This window comes from Lampetra planeri, chromosome 9, assembly GCF_965212315.1.
Source record: "Lampetra planeri chromosome 9, kcLamPlan1.2.h2, whole genome shotgun sequence".
In the NCBI taxonomy this organism is placed as follows: domain Eukaryota; kingdom Metazoa; phylum Chordata; class Hyperoartia; order Petromyzontiformes; family Petromyzontidae; genus Lampetra; species Lampetra planeri.
The window spans coordinates 15,363,453-15,381,870 of record NC_136115.1 but is presented as its reverse complement, the minus strand read 5'-3'; the positions used below and the strand labels follow the sequence as shown (position 1 = coordinate 15,381,870).

General features: G+C 44.2%; 2 protein-coding genes across 3 annotated transcripts in view; one reads left to right on the top strand and one right to left on the bottom strand.

The window, feature by feature from the left end:
* LOC144720731 (hypoxia-inducible factor 1-alpha inhibitor-like) overlaps positions 1 to 5,503 on the top strand; it is a 34,958-nt gene extending 29,455 nt beyond the window's left edge. The window contains exons 6-8 of the mRNA XM_078597747.1: positions 877 to 940; positions 2,092 to 2,202; positions 3,460 to 5,503. Of these exons, the coding sequence (XP_078453873.1) occupies positions 877 to 940; positions 2,092 to 2,202; positions 3,460 to 3,513 (229 nt within the window). The 3' untranslated portion in view covers positions 3,514 to 5,503. The remainder of the gene's footprint in view (positions 1 to 876; positions 941 to 2,091; positions 2,203 to 3,459) is intronic.
* A 975-nt stretch (positions 5,504 to 6,478) lies between these two features.
* On the bottom strand, positions 6,479 to 18,175 carry LOC144720732 (glutathione peroxidase-like). 2 transcript variants are annotated; one of them, XM_078597748.1, is made up of 6 exons: positions 17,013 to 18,175; positions 15,435 to 15,703; positions 9,690 to 9,783; positions 9,103 to 9,236; positions 8,187 to 8,317; positions 6,479 to 7,449 (listed from the first exon to the last, which is right to left on the bottom strand). In XM_078597748.1, the coding sequence occupies exons 1-6, from the start codon at positions 17,107 to 17,109 to the stop codon at positions 7,317 to 7,319; spliced, it is 858 nt and encodes a 285-aa protein (XP_078453874.1). In that variant the 5' UTR covers positions 17,110 to 18,175; the 3' UTR covers positions 6,479 to 7,316. The 2 variants fall into 2 exon arrangements, with proteins under 2 accessions (XP_078453874.1, XP_078453876.1); XM_078597750.1 differs by having other exon boundaries at positions 16,925 to 17,014.
* Between the last annotated feature and the right edge of the window lie 243 nt (positions 18,176 to 18,418).

Here is an 18,418-nt window from a genome sequence, read left to right as displayed (position 1 = left end):
TGTGGTGGTTAAGCAGTCGGGATGAGACAAAACCATCGTTTTGGTTGAGTCCGCTCGTAAAGTTTATCAGCTTAGTAATCATGGTAGTAGTGATATATACAGTATTAGTATTTTGAAGAACCTATTGATGGTTGGCCAGTCTGTGGCCAAATCAAGTGGAATATGCCCAATTCTAGAAGCTGAGCAGAAGTGAGAGTCTGGATAGCGCTTAAATGGGCGAACGCCGTGCATAAAATGTTATAGGCTGCTGCTGCGGTGCTACGTTTCTGGCAGCAGAGGGCAGTGTAGTAAAATCCTTTCTGCACTTTGCTCAAATTCCTATGGCCCGCGACCTTCACGAACCCACACTGACCAGCGTGGCGACGTTTGGTCAAGTAACTCCTGTGGCCAGCATGGTGTTGGGAGGCCCTCATCCAGCAGTGGATGTGACAAGGTGCTGTGTGCAGTTGTCATAGCAACAGGGATAATACCAAGCCTCCCACTGCATACTGTACCCCTATAACGTAAACGTGTTACTCTATCCTTGAGGTCACCAGTGCAACGGTAACATTGTGACCCCCGGTGATGTTGCTATCAGTAACCGGTCGCCTGGCAGCCGTTTGTGATCAGATTGAGGGTGGCTATCACCGCACTTGTACTTTACTGCGGTTTGAACACGTTTCACGATTGTAGAGCCATGTCTGTATTACCCAAGAAGAGCGGCTTCCAGTGTTTGCAACCTTGCACACCTTGACTACAAACACATTGCACCGCGATCAACTGGCTTGCACTATGACAAACGTATCGTTCGTGTAGTGCGCGTTACAGATGCTGTGTTTTAAAGCTGCCCCTCGCCCATAATGGATGCCCGTTGCATGGCTGTCCGTCACATTTTAGGTGGCATCACATTGAGTCTCTGCTGGATGGAGGCATCACCATATCTGTCAACTTCTGGTACAAGGTTAGTTCATCACGAGTTCCTGCGAACTCCTGTGCACTCCGTTGTTTACCTATTGTGCTGGCCATCCTGCCCCCTGCTTGGAAATCTCTGATGAGAAAACACTATATAAAAATTTGATCCATCGTAACTTTTGATTATCCTGGTTGCTGGCGGCACAGGACGCCGCATGTCAATCGCCCCGTCTGCTTGCGTTGGCATCGCTTGCCCACACCCCACTGCTGTTCAGGCAGCAGTGGGGTGTTTTCATGTGCGGCTCTCCGATTGGTGTGTCTGGAGCAATTTGACCAGGCAAGGGAATTGCATCCGCTGCCTACCCCTCGAGTGTTGGGTGATTCTTGCAGGTATCATCCCTCGTGGGGGATTCTCAATTACACAGTTAAAAGTATTCTAATGGGGATTGTCTTATGGCGTGGAATGTCCACCGCAATCCCATTTACTTCACGGGTGATCTCTGAATCTCCATTGAAGTTAATGGTATTCTTTGGGTGCCTAGGAAATGTCCAGCAGAATCCCCATTCAAGGCAGTGACGATTCCTTTCCGCAACTCCCATTAGCACGGTTGGCTACGTACGGTGCGAAAGAAGTTCAACATGGGCTGACTGTGCTACGGGCGCTCCAATCTTGCCCGGACGCCACGGTGGAATTGTTTGGGAACCTGCCAATTCCATGTACTAGGCATTGTCCATACATTTTTATGGTAAATAAGGTCCATACCAGCTGGCTGGTATTGGTCTAGATTCCAGCTAAACGATATCAACCAGATTCTTTATTAAAATGTATTCCCTAGGCATAGGCCATATGTTTCAATGGTGGGCTGAATGTGTAGCCTGGCCTTCCCTGCAGTTCAAAAATATCCCACGATCCCCTTTGGCATCATATTCCATTCTAGGAGCCAAATTGAGATTCCAGTCCAGGAATCGTGAGATTCCTCTAGTTCTCGTACCCAAGCGTGTGCGAGGTAATCTGCCCGTGTGGTAATCTGCCCACACGTGCACACAGATTGCACCTCCGAGCTATAGTTTGTTGTCCCCCCTCCGCACCTCCGATTAGCAAGGTTGGCTACGTACAGTGCAAAATAAATTGTACGTGTATATGTGCATTCATACGTGGTGATAGTCGCTCTTCCAGTGTCTCTTTCGAAATTCCCACAGGCTGCTCCCGCCCCAAAGAAGATCGACTACCCTCTGAAGGCCTTCCAAAAAGTGGTCATCACACGGAACATCGAAAAGATGTTGGGAGAGGCCCTCGGAGACCCTCACGAGGTAACATGAGCAATCCTAATCTGCCCTGCAACTGGGAGATGCTAATATCTTCATGTTGAAACGTTACACTGGGTGGCACGTAGAGAGTGCCATTAACTCGTACCATTAATGGGCACCACGACACCCAGGGCTGCCCAGTGGGGGGTGGCCATGAGCAGCATCACGTAACCGCGGACTCCACAGTGGGCTTGACTGTCATTAATGAATCAGGGTGCGTCGCGGCAATCTTCCCTTGGCATCTGTTCCTGGGCCTCCTGGACCCTCTTGGCAGTCTTGAGAACCCTCATGCACTTAAATGAACCGAAATTAGATATATTTTACACTCTATATATTTTACACGCTTGCGTCTTGGACTGTAATTGGTATACGTGCCACAGACCAGCTGTTCTACATAATATTTCTGATAACCTTATAAAATTCAATTGCATTTTGAAGGAATATTAACATAGATTGATTAGCATGATTACATGTTAGCGGTCATGTTTTGCTCAGACATTGAGAAGACGATATAAATTGGGTTAGCATACGTAGAGCATCCCCACAGATGTAGAATTTTGAACCATCCAAACATCTGCAGTAGCCATGGGACATTTAAATCTCATCATCCAATCGTCCACGTGGGAATTTTTTGTTTGCCTATTCCAGTTATATTTGTACTTTCTATTTATGGCAGATGTCTTATACTCGTGATTTTAGAACTTGAAATGTTTGAAAGCGCCAGTCATTACTTGTGCTATGTAACAGCATTCTCGCATCTCAAATATAAATAAACCATGTCGGGGGAATCGCACTGGCAGAAAACGAAATCCGTTTTGAATCTGCGTCCGTAATCCGCGACATGTGGCCCCCTTCTGGAAAAAACTCAGACATGGACGTCATCGCAAGTGGACAGAATAAACACAACTGACACCAACAAGACGTGGCTGGCACACGCCTCTAATCGATCATGTGAGAGGCAAGGGGTTGATGGATCAAGTAGATTTGTTTTATACTCCCAAACCCACTGGGCTGTGAAATGGCTGAGAAAATGTCAGTGTAGCAAATTCACTCGTTTGGGTGAGTTATTGTCCACATGCTCTGGTTTCCTCCTGCATGCAAAACACTCAATAATGGAATTGGCCACCAAACATCTCAAAATGCAGGTCTCTGGTAAAAGTCTTAAAACTCGGTGAGGCTCTCTTGGATAAAGGGAATTTATTCCTTCTTTACTTTACCCGGAGTTGATTGGTGTGCTGTTGTCCCCTTCTCTATTTGCAGGTTGGTCCACTTCTGAATATGATGGTGCGAGGGAGATATGACAGCAGTCAATGAGGACATCAGTATCTGTTGGATATAATTCAGCACCTGAAATCCCTGGCAACTATCACACTAACTCCTTAAATTTGTACACAAAACCGTTGTTGGCAAATCGACTGTAGCTAACATTACTGGTATATTTACTCAAGCTGGCTTTCGATAATTTGTTTTTGCATATTCATAATTGCACCCCATGTGCAGTTTATGAAACAAAGGCCTCATTATTCTTGCTAAGTGGACTCGTACGTTTTTTATCTGCTGTTGTATTCTGTGATACTCTGTGAAAATGGTCATGGTTTTCTTTTAAGAGCAATAGTTTTACAGAAATCTAATGTGGTGGAATCTTTCGAAAGCTGTCCAGCTGTAGCCCACGAAGGCAGAGTATTTGAGTGTAAAAATGAAAACCTTTTCGAATCTTGTGAGAAATGTTCACACATCTTACAGGTCAGGCAGTTACAAACATCACGACCTCCAGTGTATACTGCCATCTCGTGGTGACGCTCTTGTACTGTTACTGCCAAATGGCGATTTAGATTTAAACGTTAAAATTTTTAATTAAGGGTTTATTTTGTTTCCTAAATTATTGGTATTGTAGTTGTTAGCGTAATTCAAATCGGCTTGTTTTTTAAAACAAATGCCAAACCCAAGCTTGTCAGACTCTTGACCTTGAGTCTCTCCACTCCTTGCCGGTCATTTTGGCATCCATGTCGCGACTATCCTTCAAATTCCCTTTTGTGCCACCTTCCAGTCACTCGTGCAATCCACAGATCTCTCCCAACTCATCTCGACTCACACCCGTGGCCATTCAACATCTCCAATATCATGTGCACTGCTCTCACTGCTGTTTCTCACCTGTCGATTTAGCAACGAATTACCTCTTCAATGTATGTATACTTTTGCTTCCCTCCACCACATCAATTCAGGTCCCAAATCTCCTTCCATCCCCACCAGACGTCTTTTTTTGTTTGCTCTGCTCACACGGCTTCACGAACCTCAAATATCCCTCGAGATCACTGTAATTATCTTGCCCCCTCTTGAAGACTCAGTTTTTGTTTGCCATGACAAACGTCATTAAGATATAGCGGGTGTGTTATAAAATATCAAAAAATTTCGTAAAAAAAAATCCTTTGCAACTGCAACAAAAATTGCCCTGCGGTGGCATCTCTCATCAATCTCCTACTTGCGTTCTTGCTAAGAGGAGTTGAGATGCGCAGTGTGTCTTCACGAGCATACCCCAAGGCTTGCCCCAGCAGGCTGACTTCTGATCAGGAGGGGGGGGGGGTAAACTGAAAAAAAACCCCTCACTTTCGGATAGTTGTTTTACAAACTGTACTGACAAAAATAGGGCTCGTTTTTCAAGGTCTTGCCTTCAGTGTAATTGTTCATAATGAGGGCTGTGAGTGATTATGTTACAGTGAGTGCTGTTTGCTCAGACCACTAACCATGACACAATTTTAGTTTATAATTTGAATGTAATTTTTGAATGCCAAAATAGTGTGTCCTTTAACCATAAGCATGATGGGGAAAAAAATATACATATCTTTTTAATTTATGTTTTGCCAGTTGCTTAAAACTATCCCGTGTACACAAAGTCATGCAAAAGCCTGATTTTTGCATAGTAAAAACACCAAATACAGTTAAATCGTGTAATATTTACAAACAGCAACATTATTTCAAATGGGTCTGAAGATTTATAAAGTTTACTCTGGGGTGTTTGTGCTCCCATTTTGTGGCTAGGAGTAGCAGTGCTGCCATAAACTGTTTGCCATGACGCAAATCCTATGAATACTTGCATTTTGTAAATGTTGTTCATTTTTAGTAGCATTGCAATATCAATTTGATTTTGAACTTTCTAAAGCTGGAAGCCACAACTCAAGTACATTGAATGTTCGAGTAAATGGCGCCAGTTAAAACGTACGAATGGATTTTTCACGTCTGTTCTATTGGGCAAGTAATTTAATGCCCTTTTTGCAAATCATTAATTAAAAAAATGCCTGTGGTTAAACATGACTCGAATTCTCTTTTTAAAAATCATATTTGGAACTGTCTAAGGTGATTATTTCACGAGTGTTGTTCATTATGTGTACATTGGCCTATTGCTGGTATGTAAACTCCCCTTTTCTCCAAAAGTATTCTTGCCTGCGGTGACAAGTTTTTCAGTCGGGAGTCTCAGATGTGAACCCGATGGGATTGATGTATGCTACCCACTCGCGTGGTCTCAAATCAACTCTGCTGCAGCTCCACCTTTAAAAACAAGTCATAAGGGGTGGATCCTAAATGAGGGGGCTTAAGGGGCCATTCATCATGTACGAATTGAGGGGGGGTTAACCCAAATGCGTACGTTTGCATATGGGGGGTCTACTGACAATGTACGTAGTACCCTTAGGGAACGGGGGGAGTGGGGTGAAGCCTCGATAATAATTTGTCTACATTGGCCTTCAAATGAGTTAGATAGTCCGGCTATGGACTGTTTGCTAAAACACGTAAAAATTATTCATCCTTGATCGTTTCTGCATGGATTAAATATCTGCCGTTCTATAGGATTCGGGAGGGGGGGCGTCAGGCGTACGTACGCACGCAGGTGGAGGAGGGGTGTAAAAATTCCACGTGCGTACAGGGAAGGGGGGAGGGTCAAGTTGACAGATTTTTGCGTACGTACTAAATGGATGGCCCCTAAGTGGGTTGATAAAGTGGTGGGTCAGAGGAAGTCGTGGTCTAAACATGAAGGAGTTATGTCCTGAAGAGGAAACTCATAAGCAGAAAAAACCTAATCTGCAACTCATGACAGCGACTTGAAAAACAAACCCAATTCCGCCCATGTGGTGTTTCAACCATGAACTTCCCCGTTGAATTAGGACAATTAAAGCACTCATACGTGCAGCAGGCAGCATAAATCATTCTACAGAGGTGGCCAAGGGTCAACTTTTGTGAATTCATTAAAGATCTGACAACCACTGCTCACTCAAACATTACAATGCAACAGCAGAATGATGCTTTATTACGAATCACAAGCAGAGAACATGGCATACAATAACAGGTAAATCTGGAAGGCGGCAACCCTGAACACGTGCACACACCTCTGCACGCTGGCCCTGTTCATGTGCAGTAGCAGCATCTCAACACCTGCACAGTGGGAGTGCCGAGAGCAAGGGCAGAGGTGGTGGGGTTCGGTCCGTTTGGCAAAATGCACAATACCAAGCGAGCCAGTACCCCCCAACGCCTCCGCAACTCAGGGTGGCTCGGTGGCCACAGCCTTTCCCAAGCACCCGTCACAATCCCTTGCTCTCGGAGGAAGTGGCCAACGTTTGAACGACTTATTCTTACGTGATCAGTGTTTGGAGTGTAACAAAGGCCCAAACGCCTCCGTGGCTTTAAAGGACACGCACAGGGCCATGCTTGCAGATGAGTCGTGCATCGTGAAATGAGGTTGCCGGTGGCTATATATTGACAATGCCCAATTGTGCTACCCAGAGTTTAATGCCTGCAAAGCAGCACTGGTGTTAATAATATAACAATACTGTACCTAACGTGCACTTTTTTTACATTGGAGTTAATTTGAGGTTTATCCAAATTATGTAGATTGCACATGACAAACTAGCTTACATTTTACTTGTTTACCCTTAAGTTCACAATATGTAAAATGCAAAAACAATTTATATTGGAACTTTTCAGTTTCTAGTTTCCAAAATGTATACGATACATTTTTAGCAGGCATTTTAAATTCTGGCAAAACGTTACTAACGTTACTAATCTCAATGCAACAAAGATATAATTGTTTTTTTTATCCGAAAATAAACTTACTTACGCAAGCACTGCGGCTACTGGCGGCGTCTGAAGGCATAGGTGTAGGCCTGGGTGCGGGTCGTGACGCGATTCGTTCGGCTCGTCTGCGATCTCAGCAGCTGCACAAGGTCACCCCTGACGAGTTCAAACGGTGCCAGGCGATCATACCTGCGGGACAAGTTACAGCAGCGGCCATGACCCAAACAGGGATTATTAAACAGGGATTATTCATCTGAAGTCAACAATGTTCAATGTGGTAATTGCACAACCGTCCTATTTTCAGAACGAGATTAAATGGAGGCTTCGCAACGTACGCAGTGCACAATTATATATATATCACAAATGCAGCTATGCCCACCGATTATTTTCCCATGATCCACTACAATGGGTAAGATTTGAAGGGTAATTATTAGGATTGTTTACCCAGGAAAGCTTTAGTCTCAACTCTTATGCAGTAGCGTCTTGCCAAATATTTTCAGTAGGGGGCGTATTTGCTGTGTAAAAAATTGTGAATTTGCTAAGATCCATTAAAAAATCCTCAATTATGTTTAGAATGCTGTATGAAATAACGAGTGGGAAATTTAACGATTATTTTTTCACCAAGAAAAAATCGACACATTAAACATGGTAAAGATCTGAATCGCACAATATATCTGAATCGTTTGAATCATCACCATTTTCATCAGAAGCATTACCTGAACAATAAAAGTAAAGTCATCTGAATCCTCTGAATTATCTGAATAACTTTGAACTCGGTCAAAATAATTATGAAAATCGTCATGTTAATCATCTAAAATAACCGTCAGCATCTTCAACCGAATCATTGTTTTATTTTCGCTCAGTCACAATGTGTCATATCAAACAGTCGTGGTAAAGGAGCTCTGGGACACACGTGTATGCATTACCGCATATAGGGCCGTCCCTGAGCGTCCACGAGAAACTTGTCAAAGTTCCACCGCAGGTCGCTGGACTTGAGTGGCTCGTAGAAGAGAGATTTGATCTTTTCAAATCTTTCGACAGGGGCTGGGCAGGACGCCTGTCACCGGGTAAAAGATGCATGCACAAAGCAGAGTGTAAATCGGCAATCCACCGGCGATTATGGATATGAACAATGTTTTTAAGACGACTCAAAATTGGTTTATTTTGCGTTTGATAGTGTCGGTGTAAAGTCAATAAGAGCCCTCCATCACTCGATGTAGCCAAGCAGATCAAGTTATCACGTAGGCAAATGTGCCTATCAATGATCTTTTTCATTAAACCGAATGTTGAAAAGCAAGTTTAATTGCGACTTTTACATGTGTTTGTGTGCAGATTAATCCCAGCATGAGATATCAGCTAGAGACTGATCTCATTCCAGGGATAGATCTGCATATGCAACTAAAATTTAAAAAGGTAAATTAGTACATTTCTAAATCTTCTTTCACATGGCTGCTGATGCAGCTGCAGAGCAACAACTACAACTTCACATTCAGCTGGTCAAGCCAGATAACCGCGTAAGGAGCAGGGGAGCGTATTACTGTGATGTCTCCTTCGTATTTGTGGACCGGGCATTGCGTTGCATCAGGTATCTCCATCTGCCATAGTTTGTTCAGATGCGGTCTAGGGTGGACTATGAGCTTCGCCTTGGGTCTTTCACAAGGTCGTTCACAATTTCCAAAATGGCTGAGACTGATCGTATGACCTGCTTTTTTACTGTACGCTTTGTATTGAAACAACCAATTTGTTCCCAATTCTTCGAGAAAGCCACGCCCACAAAGCTCTGAATGGGGCTGTATGTTGGCTTTTGTCACCATGTGAGCCTCGTGTCGGGTGAACGAGCACCTTGAGAAACGTGTAGAGTGGGGCCTCGGAGTCTCCGTTCACGTCAATCCTCTTGAACAGGGGGAAGTTGGGCACGAACCCGCCGCCAGGGCGCACATAGCGCAAGCCGTTCAAAATCTCAGCAGCGTCCGTCCCTTCGCAGACCAAGAGAGGAGGGAGGATTCACATTCACAGCGATTCGTTTGACACGTAGACTGCAATAAAGATACACACACACACACGAATGTGAAAATGGCCTATAGGGTTTGTAAAAAATACTATACTTAGTTTACAAGGAAAATATGTGAAGAGGCACATTGTCTATTTAGTGTAAACATGGGTCAATTTGAGCTTTATTGAATTGGGAGTGTTAATGATTAATGTGACCGATTTTTTGTTCTGAGAGTTGCACCTTTTTGCACTGCAACGTCTTTGCAACTCCTAATCACTTTTACAAACATGCTCGAGCTCACTTATCAGGTTACATACAGTTTGTAAACAATACACGTAGAAAAGAGGAGTCAAGCCAGCCAGCAGCCACGTGCATTAAGATTTAAATCAAGAAGAGGATTTTGCCTTGCAAACACGCAACTCTCTCAAGTCCTCACCAGGCTCCTGCAGACCAAACTGGTTACATGGGAAGCCCAGGATGACCAGGCCGTGCTGTGATAATTCCTCCATCAGTGCATTTAGGAGGGGGTACTGCAGACCGCGTGGGCACACGAATCAAGACTCTTAGACATGATTTAACTTCTCTTCAACCGCAAACGTAAACATTGCTGGATAATTCGTTCTGGAATTTCCTGTCCTATGCGTGGAGTAAATACCACTGGGTATTTGAGCGAGTAGAAAGAGGACTGGCCTTTGACTTAAAAGTTTACTGAAATATATTCTCCAGTGACATATAGTATTGGAAATAACAAATGATTGTGACTCAACGCATTGATATGGAAGTGTAGGAGGCCAGTCATTTGTACAGCTGCTTGTGCAATTTATAATGAATCCCCCCCCCCTCCCACTTTGCGTGACTTGTAAATGTGTTGCCTTTCGCAACTCTGCATGCATTTTTATGCTTTGTTTACATCATTGCGCGACCGAGACCTTGACATTATGCACACATTGCAGTCTATAAATGGAAGTGAAAAACTAAACATAAAAAACAATATTTCGCAAAATGCATTATTAATATAGTGTTATGTGAAAAACATTGTAAAAACTGTGATATGTACTATCAGCAATCGTGCTTATGTAATGGTAAAATACGAGAGAACGATTGCCAAGGCTTTGATGACGATTGCATACCCTTAGTCATTTCAGTGTATTTGTTCCATGCATAATCCCCGTTTAGTCAGTTTCCCCGGCTATTTTACAAGAGCGATCCGTGGTACGTGAGTGCAGAAACAACAAACATCAATAAAGCATGCCATAGAACAAATCCAGCGTCCTTCAAATCACACACGCCTGTCATCAACGATTGGTGTATCGTACGGATTTGTGAAACTCTGAAAAGCCACCGAGAGGTGCGTGGTGGCCAGGAGACATCGGCATCTAGAGGCAGGTTCAGTAACCCCGTATCTGTGACCCTTTGAGTGTCACGCCACATTTATCTTTTTTCCAAATACTCAAGTTTCGTCCCACACGCAAACCTCTCCTAAACAGAATTGGCCAAACCACTGCAATACTCTCCAAAAATATATAAACTGAGGTTTTCACAGATATTTTAAAAAATGATCTTGTGATTATAGCCGTTTCACAGACCAGTCAGGATTTTGTTCAGATTCACGATTGTCCTTCTGGAACAGATGAAATTCCTGTAATTAATGTGCAATTATCCTGTTGCACAGATGGCAATTTATCAGGATGTGTAAATCACCACAGAGGCTAACGTCGTGCCATTGTATTAGGCTACATATGAACAAAACAGTAAAACATTTTCAGGAATTTTGGGTTATGTTTAACAATCTGCAGAATTGCTCACAATGATGGTTATGAATATACATATATTGTAATACACATATTGAATGCTAACGTGATGTACAATTTTGTAACATTCATGACATCGATACGACAGGAGACGGAAACTGAAACATGATTTATGCCCGTGATGCCAGGTTACCATTTTTAAGCGGGAAAAAATAATTAACAATAAAAAAAACACAATTCAACTTCTGGTCTTAAATCAATTATATTTAAAATATATCTTAGAAGTAAAAAAACAAATTAAGATGTGCATTTTATCCATACTAATTTGAAAAATGTGCAAATAAAATGTACGTGTGTAAAACAGAGCAGTGAAAGCAGAGCACATGTTGTGGGATTCACAGGGCAAGCTCATTATATGCTCATGGGTCGAGTTATGAATGGCGGCAGTCACGTGATTGTGAAGCTCATGCGGATTCCTCCGGGGTTTACACGAGGATGCCGATTCAGGGGAAGTTGATGAGGTAGCTGATAAATAATCAGACGATTCGGATGGCCATTCCAACGAGGGTTACATTGTCATCATACAAAAATCGCGATGCCGTTGGGGAAACATTCACCAGTGGATAGACCAGGGGTCCTCAAACTTTTTAAACAGGGGGCCAGTTCACTGTCCCTCAGACCGTTGGAGGGCCAGACTATAGTTAAAAAAACTATGAACAAATTCCTATGCACACTGCATATATCTTATTTTGAAGTGAAGAAACAAAACGGGAACAAATACAATATTTAAAATGAAGAACAAGTAAAGTTAAATCAACAAACTTGCCAGTATTTCAATGGGAACTATGGGCCTGCTTTTGGCTAATGAGATGGTCAATGTCCGGTTCCATATTTGTCACTGCTAGTCGAAACAAGTGATGCAAGTGTGCATCCGTTAGTCTAGATCTGGTTGGAGATTTCAAATGTTTCATTCTGGAAAAAGTCTGTTCACAGACATAAGTACTGCCAAAGATGGTTGCCATTTTGAGTGCATGGTTCCTGAGATGAGGATATGTCTCAGAGGGGAGAGATGCATAGAAATGATGAAGGCTGCTTGACTTGAATGCGTCTTTCAGAGTCACAATTCTGCAGTTCAGCCAGTTCCATTTGGTAAATTGTATCCACATTTTCAATGTCAATAGAAAATGGGTTACGGAAAAGCTGTATGTCCTGTTCATGGAGATGAAGCTCTTTAAATCTAAATTGGAACTCCTTTACAATTTTTCCAGTGAATCCACACATGTTTTGTTTGGGAATTGCAACCAATGGTTTTTCCGCTAACAGATTTTGAGTTGTGGGGAGATGGCAGAAGTTTTCCTCCTTAACTTGTTTGATGAGGAGGCCTAATTTTACTTCAAATGCTTTGACATGTGATTGCATATCACAGAGGAGCTTCCCCTTTCCTTGAAGTTGCACATTGAAACTGTTGAGTAGCTCTGTTACATCTGTCAGAAAGGCAAGGTGCCATTTCCATTCTGCATCATTGAGCTCTGGTACTTCTTTGTTTTTTGAAAGCAGAAAAGCTGTAATCTGTGGAAGTAAGTCATAGAAACGTTTCAAAACTCTCCCTCGACTCAGCCAACGGACTTCTGTGTGGTACAGAACATCTTCATAGTCAACATTTAGTTCAGACAGAAATTCCTGAAATTGTCTGTGGTTTAGTGCATGAGCTCTAATGAAGTTAACACAAGATACCACAATTTTCATAACAGAGTTCCACTTCAGTGATTTACTACACAGCGCTTGTTGGTGGATGAGGCAGTGTATGGCTATTGGATGAGAATGGTTATGTTTGTCCATCTCTTGGTTAATGCGAGCAATTACTCCTTTCTTAGACCCCACCATGCTAGGAGCACCATCAGTTGTCACACTGGCTAGTTTAGCCCAATTCAGCTCCAAACCATTCACAGTTTGGCAAACCTTTTCATAGATATCCTCTCCTGTAGTTGTTCCTTTGATGCTTTGCAGTGCAGCAAGCTCTTCTGTGACTTCAAAATAGTCATTCATCCCACGAATAAAAATTAGAAGTTGTGCAGAATCACGAACATCATTGCTTTCGTCGAGTGCCAAGGAAAAATAGGAAAGTTTTTTTTGTGGAGTTTTGCAAATGCTGATGCAAATTGTCTCCCATTTCTTCAATCCTCCGTGTAATTGTAGGTCCTGAAAGACTCACTGTACTAAATAAATAGGCCTTCTCTATACACATCTCTTTGGCAACAGAAAGAAGGCATTCTTTAACAAATTCTCCCTCCACGAATGGTCTGCCAGTGCACGCTATTAGCTTGGCAACTTGAAAACTTGCTCGCAGTGATGAAATATTTAGCTGCTTCTGCTTCACAAAAGTATTTTGCTGAGTTGTTAATGTAAATTTCAGTTTTAATATTTTATCTTTTCTCACTTCTCCGACCAAACAATCATATTTATCTTTATGTTGAGTTTAATAGTGTCGACGTAAATTGTATTCTTTGAACACAGACACTATATTCTGGCATATCAGACACACAGCTCTTTCCTTGTACTGCATGAAAAAGTAATCATAAGTCCACTGTTCTTTGAATATCCTACACTCCGAGTCAATTTTTCTCTTTCTTGACATCAGTTTCCTAGGGAGTCAAAATTGCTATTAGTAAAATACCAATATATATACAGCGCTACAAAAACAATATACCAGCAATAACTTTGCCCACACAGAGACATACAGACTGCACTGCCCATCAATGCAGTCTGATTGGGGGAACTCCGCTTTTACCCCAGGCTTACACTGGTGCGGGTGCCATTAAAAAGTTAATACACCTGCAGTTTTGTTCACAGATCGCAGAACATCCCCAGCACACAGGAATATCACTGGAAGTGGAGCCGAGGGAAAAGTGAGGGAGCTGAGGGAGGGAGAGCCAGTCAAGCACAGCCAGGGGAGGGCTGGCAGCCTTAGGCCTGGGGGGCAAGTCCAGTCAATTGGCCCATTGAACCATTCACCAGCGCAGCCCAATGAGTGCCCACCGCCGCAGCTCAATCAGTGCCCACCGCCGCAGCTCAATCAGTGCTCACCAGCGCAGCCAAATCAGTGCTCGCCACCGCAGCCCAATCAGTGCCCACCACCACAACCCAATGAGTGCTCACCAGCGCAGCCCAATTAGTGCTCACAAGCGCAGCCCAATTAGTGACCATGGGCTGGATAAATGTCCTCGGCGGGCCGCATGTGGCCCGCGGGCCATAGTTTGAGGACCCCTGGGATAGACTATGGCCGAAGATGATGATAATAATGGGGCACTTATCTCGTTGATAATTATAATCTATCTGAAACGTAGTGATCTAAGGCTTTTAAAATTATTAATACGGTGCATAATTTACTAAGAGTTGCCATTAGAACACCCTAACGCTAGTGCAGTGTTTCAAAACACTTGTTTTGGCCAGTGGACCACCCAGGTGGATGCAGGGCCCACCCAGAAACCACACTTCTGGTGATAAAACGCATTAAAATTATCTCTAACTTCCAGCAATACAAAGTGATTCACATAAAACATGTTGGGTTTTTTTACGCAGCAATAAGATTTTTTTTTATCAGAGGGGAGAATTAATATTTTATGGTTAGGGTGGTTTAATCAGGATAGTTTTGCCCAACTTCTTTTTTTTAATACCATAAGTTAAATATTAATTAATGTCTGAAACAAACGGGATAAACGTTGTTAATATTACCCGCGTTTGCATCACAGCCCCGGGGCCCACCTGGAGGACCGTCACGAGACCGCACTGCCCTAGTGGATCACTGTTTGATGGCTATTAATACGATTATTCTTAAGATTCAATAATCATTACTTACAGTATATTATGTATGTTGAACTTCTTTCGCGCCGTACGTAGCCGACCGATGGTCATCTATTCGTATTGAGATGACGATTTAAATTATTCAGACGCAGTTGCGAGTCAGGCGATTCAGATCACTGCTGTACTTTTATACTCATTATTATGCGGATACAGTGCTTATTATGATCGATTCTGATAAAGATGACGTCGCAGATTCAGGAATTCCGATGCTTCCGATGACAAAGACGCCGGACTCGGATGCTGAGAAGGCAAACCATTATTGAGATTGTTCCGACGGACAGGTGTGTGGCAGAGGTGTGGACTCGAGTCATGTGACTTGGACTCGAGTCAGACTCGAGTCATGAATTTGATGACTTGCGACTCGACTTGGACTTGCATAACAATGACTTTGTCCCACCTATGAGATGTGGACTCGAGTCATGTGACTTGGACTCGAGTCAGACTCGAGTCATGAATTTGATGACTTGCGACTCGACTTGGACTTGCATAACAATGACTTTGTCCCACCTCTGGTGTGTGGACAGGTGAGTGGACGTGTAAACAACGCTTTCGCTCTCCCAAGCACGCACCTGCGTCCTCGTGAGCCCTCAGAAGGTGGCCACGTTGACGACGAGGGTGGTGCGGCCCCGGTACCGCTCGAGGGGCACGGGACGCCCGTCCATCGAGAGCGGGCAGAAGCTGAACAACCCACCCGGGGGGGTCGCGCTCGCGTTACACGGGGCCCGCTGGGCCTCCACGAGGCTGCGGGGCTCCCCCGTGAGCAGCAGCAGCAGCAAGAGTGCGGCCAGGTTCAGGGCCGGCGGGAGTGGCCTCCCGGGACGACGACCCATTGCTGCCTCTGTGCGCAAGACCAATGAGGTGGCCATCACCACCACCACCACCCGATCCCCGAAACCCCCAGTGGATCGCTGGCGGCTAAGCCCCCCACTCGGCGATGTAGGCAGACTCGGTAGCACCCACTTAGAGATTGCCAGTCAAGCCATACAACGCCATGCGATCATTGTTAGAAGGGCTCCTGCAGGGCTCGAGCACAATTTAGCGATGGGCGTCGCTGCCTTTCCCCCGTGCAGGGACGCGCACGCGTGGAGCGATCGTCGTCGTTTACCACATCGCGTCTGGCGTGTCGCTTTGTTGCTTAACGTTGTGTCGTCGCCATCGTGTGGCCATGCACCACCCGGCGCCTCTCAAATGTCCCCACGCTAATTGCCCCTATTAACGCCCAGCGCTCATGGAGGCGAGGGTCAAAGTGGATCGCGCAAGAGAAAGTATTCATCAAACTCCCCAAAACCCACTTTGGGGTCGGCGAGGTGGCCAGGACAGACAGTGTGGATTCTTGAATCCACCTGTGCGGATGCGTGCGCGTTCATCCCCTCCTGGTGCGAGGGTATTCGCCCAGCGCTCATTTGGTCAAATTGAGCAATAACATGCAGCAAGAATGTTTGAAACACCCAATTCGTGTGTACTGCATTAAATACAACTCGACTGTATAATGCGCCAACGCATGTACACGCTGGTAAATAGCTTATTTAGATTCTACCAAAAGTCCAGCCTAGCAAATCGTGTTGATGTCAGCGGGCTGTCAACATTGGTTAAATGAAGACAATGCTGCAGCAATAAGCGATCGCTACTTCAGTGCGGGAAGGAGAGGCAATGAAACGCATTAGGACACACGGCAAAAGACTTCGAGAAAGAAGACGTGCAAACAGCGTGGTTATCGACACCAAAGCGACCACCAAAAATAGCTTTTAAATTATTTTTTAAAATCAAATCAACAATTTTCACACGGCGATACAAACGTGAAATCTCCCATCACAGGGGCGTTTTACACTCCACGTTGAAGACGAAAACCGCGCGTGCAGCAGTCACGACCGTTCTCCCCTGCATTCACAACGCCCGATTCATTGCAATATTTAACAAAAAACCCCACCGCTTCCACACACACGCAAGACGATGCAGCCATTAGACGACTGTGCCATTTAGACGGAGAAAATCATCGCTGCGCCGTTCACTACGATCAATAATAAACATTTTCTCTCCGTGCTGAACAACATTTTTTTACCCCAAAATATTGCTCCAAGCTCAGCCGCCAGCAGCAGCTGCGACCGCCTCTGTCACGTGGCTACCCGCCGCACGCGCGCTTTAAATACCCCATGACGTCATCCCGCCGACGATCGCTGACACGGGAGCCGTCCGCCCGTCGGCTCGCGTTACGTCACTTTTCTTGCGCGCGCCGTGAGACGTCATTCTGGCCCGCCCGGTGACATACCCGTTGTGACGTCATACGGCTCTCGTGATATGAATGCGTGTATCCCTTGCCCATCAGGTTGCATAACCTTTGTGACGTCATACAATGCGGACCGTAATGGAATATCTACATGACGCCGTACCTGTTACATTTGGATTGTTTTAATTGTAAAAAAAAATTTCCCGCCGCCTTAACCGATTTTAAAAGTTCAATTGATATTTTTTTCGACGGCGCCTGCTTCTGACAGCAATTAAACATATGACGTCATCACTGGCTGTAGGCGTTGGCCATTGTCCACCAAAACGAGCAGACGATGTGCGTTGCAGTCAGCCACAGATACATTGGGAACAGGAACTCAGACTCGTCCAGCCTCTCTTAAATAAGTTACGTTGGGATGTATTGCTATCTCAATCGGCTTTAATGTGGTTAAGTAAAGAAAGTGGATAATGGATCATGAATGGGCATGCTCTCACCTGGCTAACCTGAGTGCAGAATCTTGTTTAATTTGTAATTAATCTCAATGGCTGTCTGCCGAAGAAGATGAACCAACAAGATAATTAATCTCAATTGGCTCGCGCTTTAAACAAAGAGATTGATTACATTAAATGGAGAATCTCAGCGGGGTCTTACCTGCAGGCTAAAGCGTCTTGGCAGCTGGTCTCAGTGGGCCCTCATCTGCTAGATTAAGGACAACATTCAGAGACCTCAAAATGGGCTGTCACTTTGGTTAAATGGTGTCACTCACCACAATGCATATCGATGGGCTCTAATATGATTACATTAAGGGCATCATTCACAACGAGACATTGGATCTCAAAGGGCGGGAGGATACCAATGAAGAGATAATTAATCTCGGTAAGGCTCACACCTGGGTCAAAACAAGAATGCCAATTGCCAACAAAACCCAAACAGCTCTCACCTGGGCAGAGGATTTGAATGAAGAAGTTAAGGAAGGTCAATGAGCTCATGATTAAAACGATAATTTAAAGCCTTTGATATCGCTATCCTACAAGGGGAATGAGTACATCACACGTTGCAGGGTTGTCACAAGATTATGATACTTGACATTGATTGCAAGCCCCCTCCCCCCACCCCTGTACTGTGGCAGGGCCCCCACTGCCGAATGCTGACACCTCCGCCACTGGTACATTCTATATTGTCATGATTACATGAAACTAGAACATGTACTTATGTAATAATAATACAATGATTGCATTTAATTTTGTAAATACAATAATTTTTGTTTTACTTTGCACAACATCCCAAAGGTAGTTTTCAATTGCCTTTGCACATGTATACAAATGCATG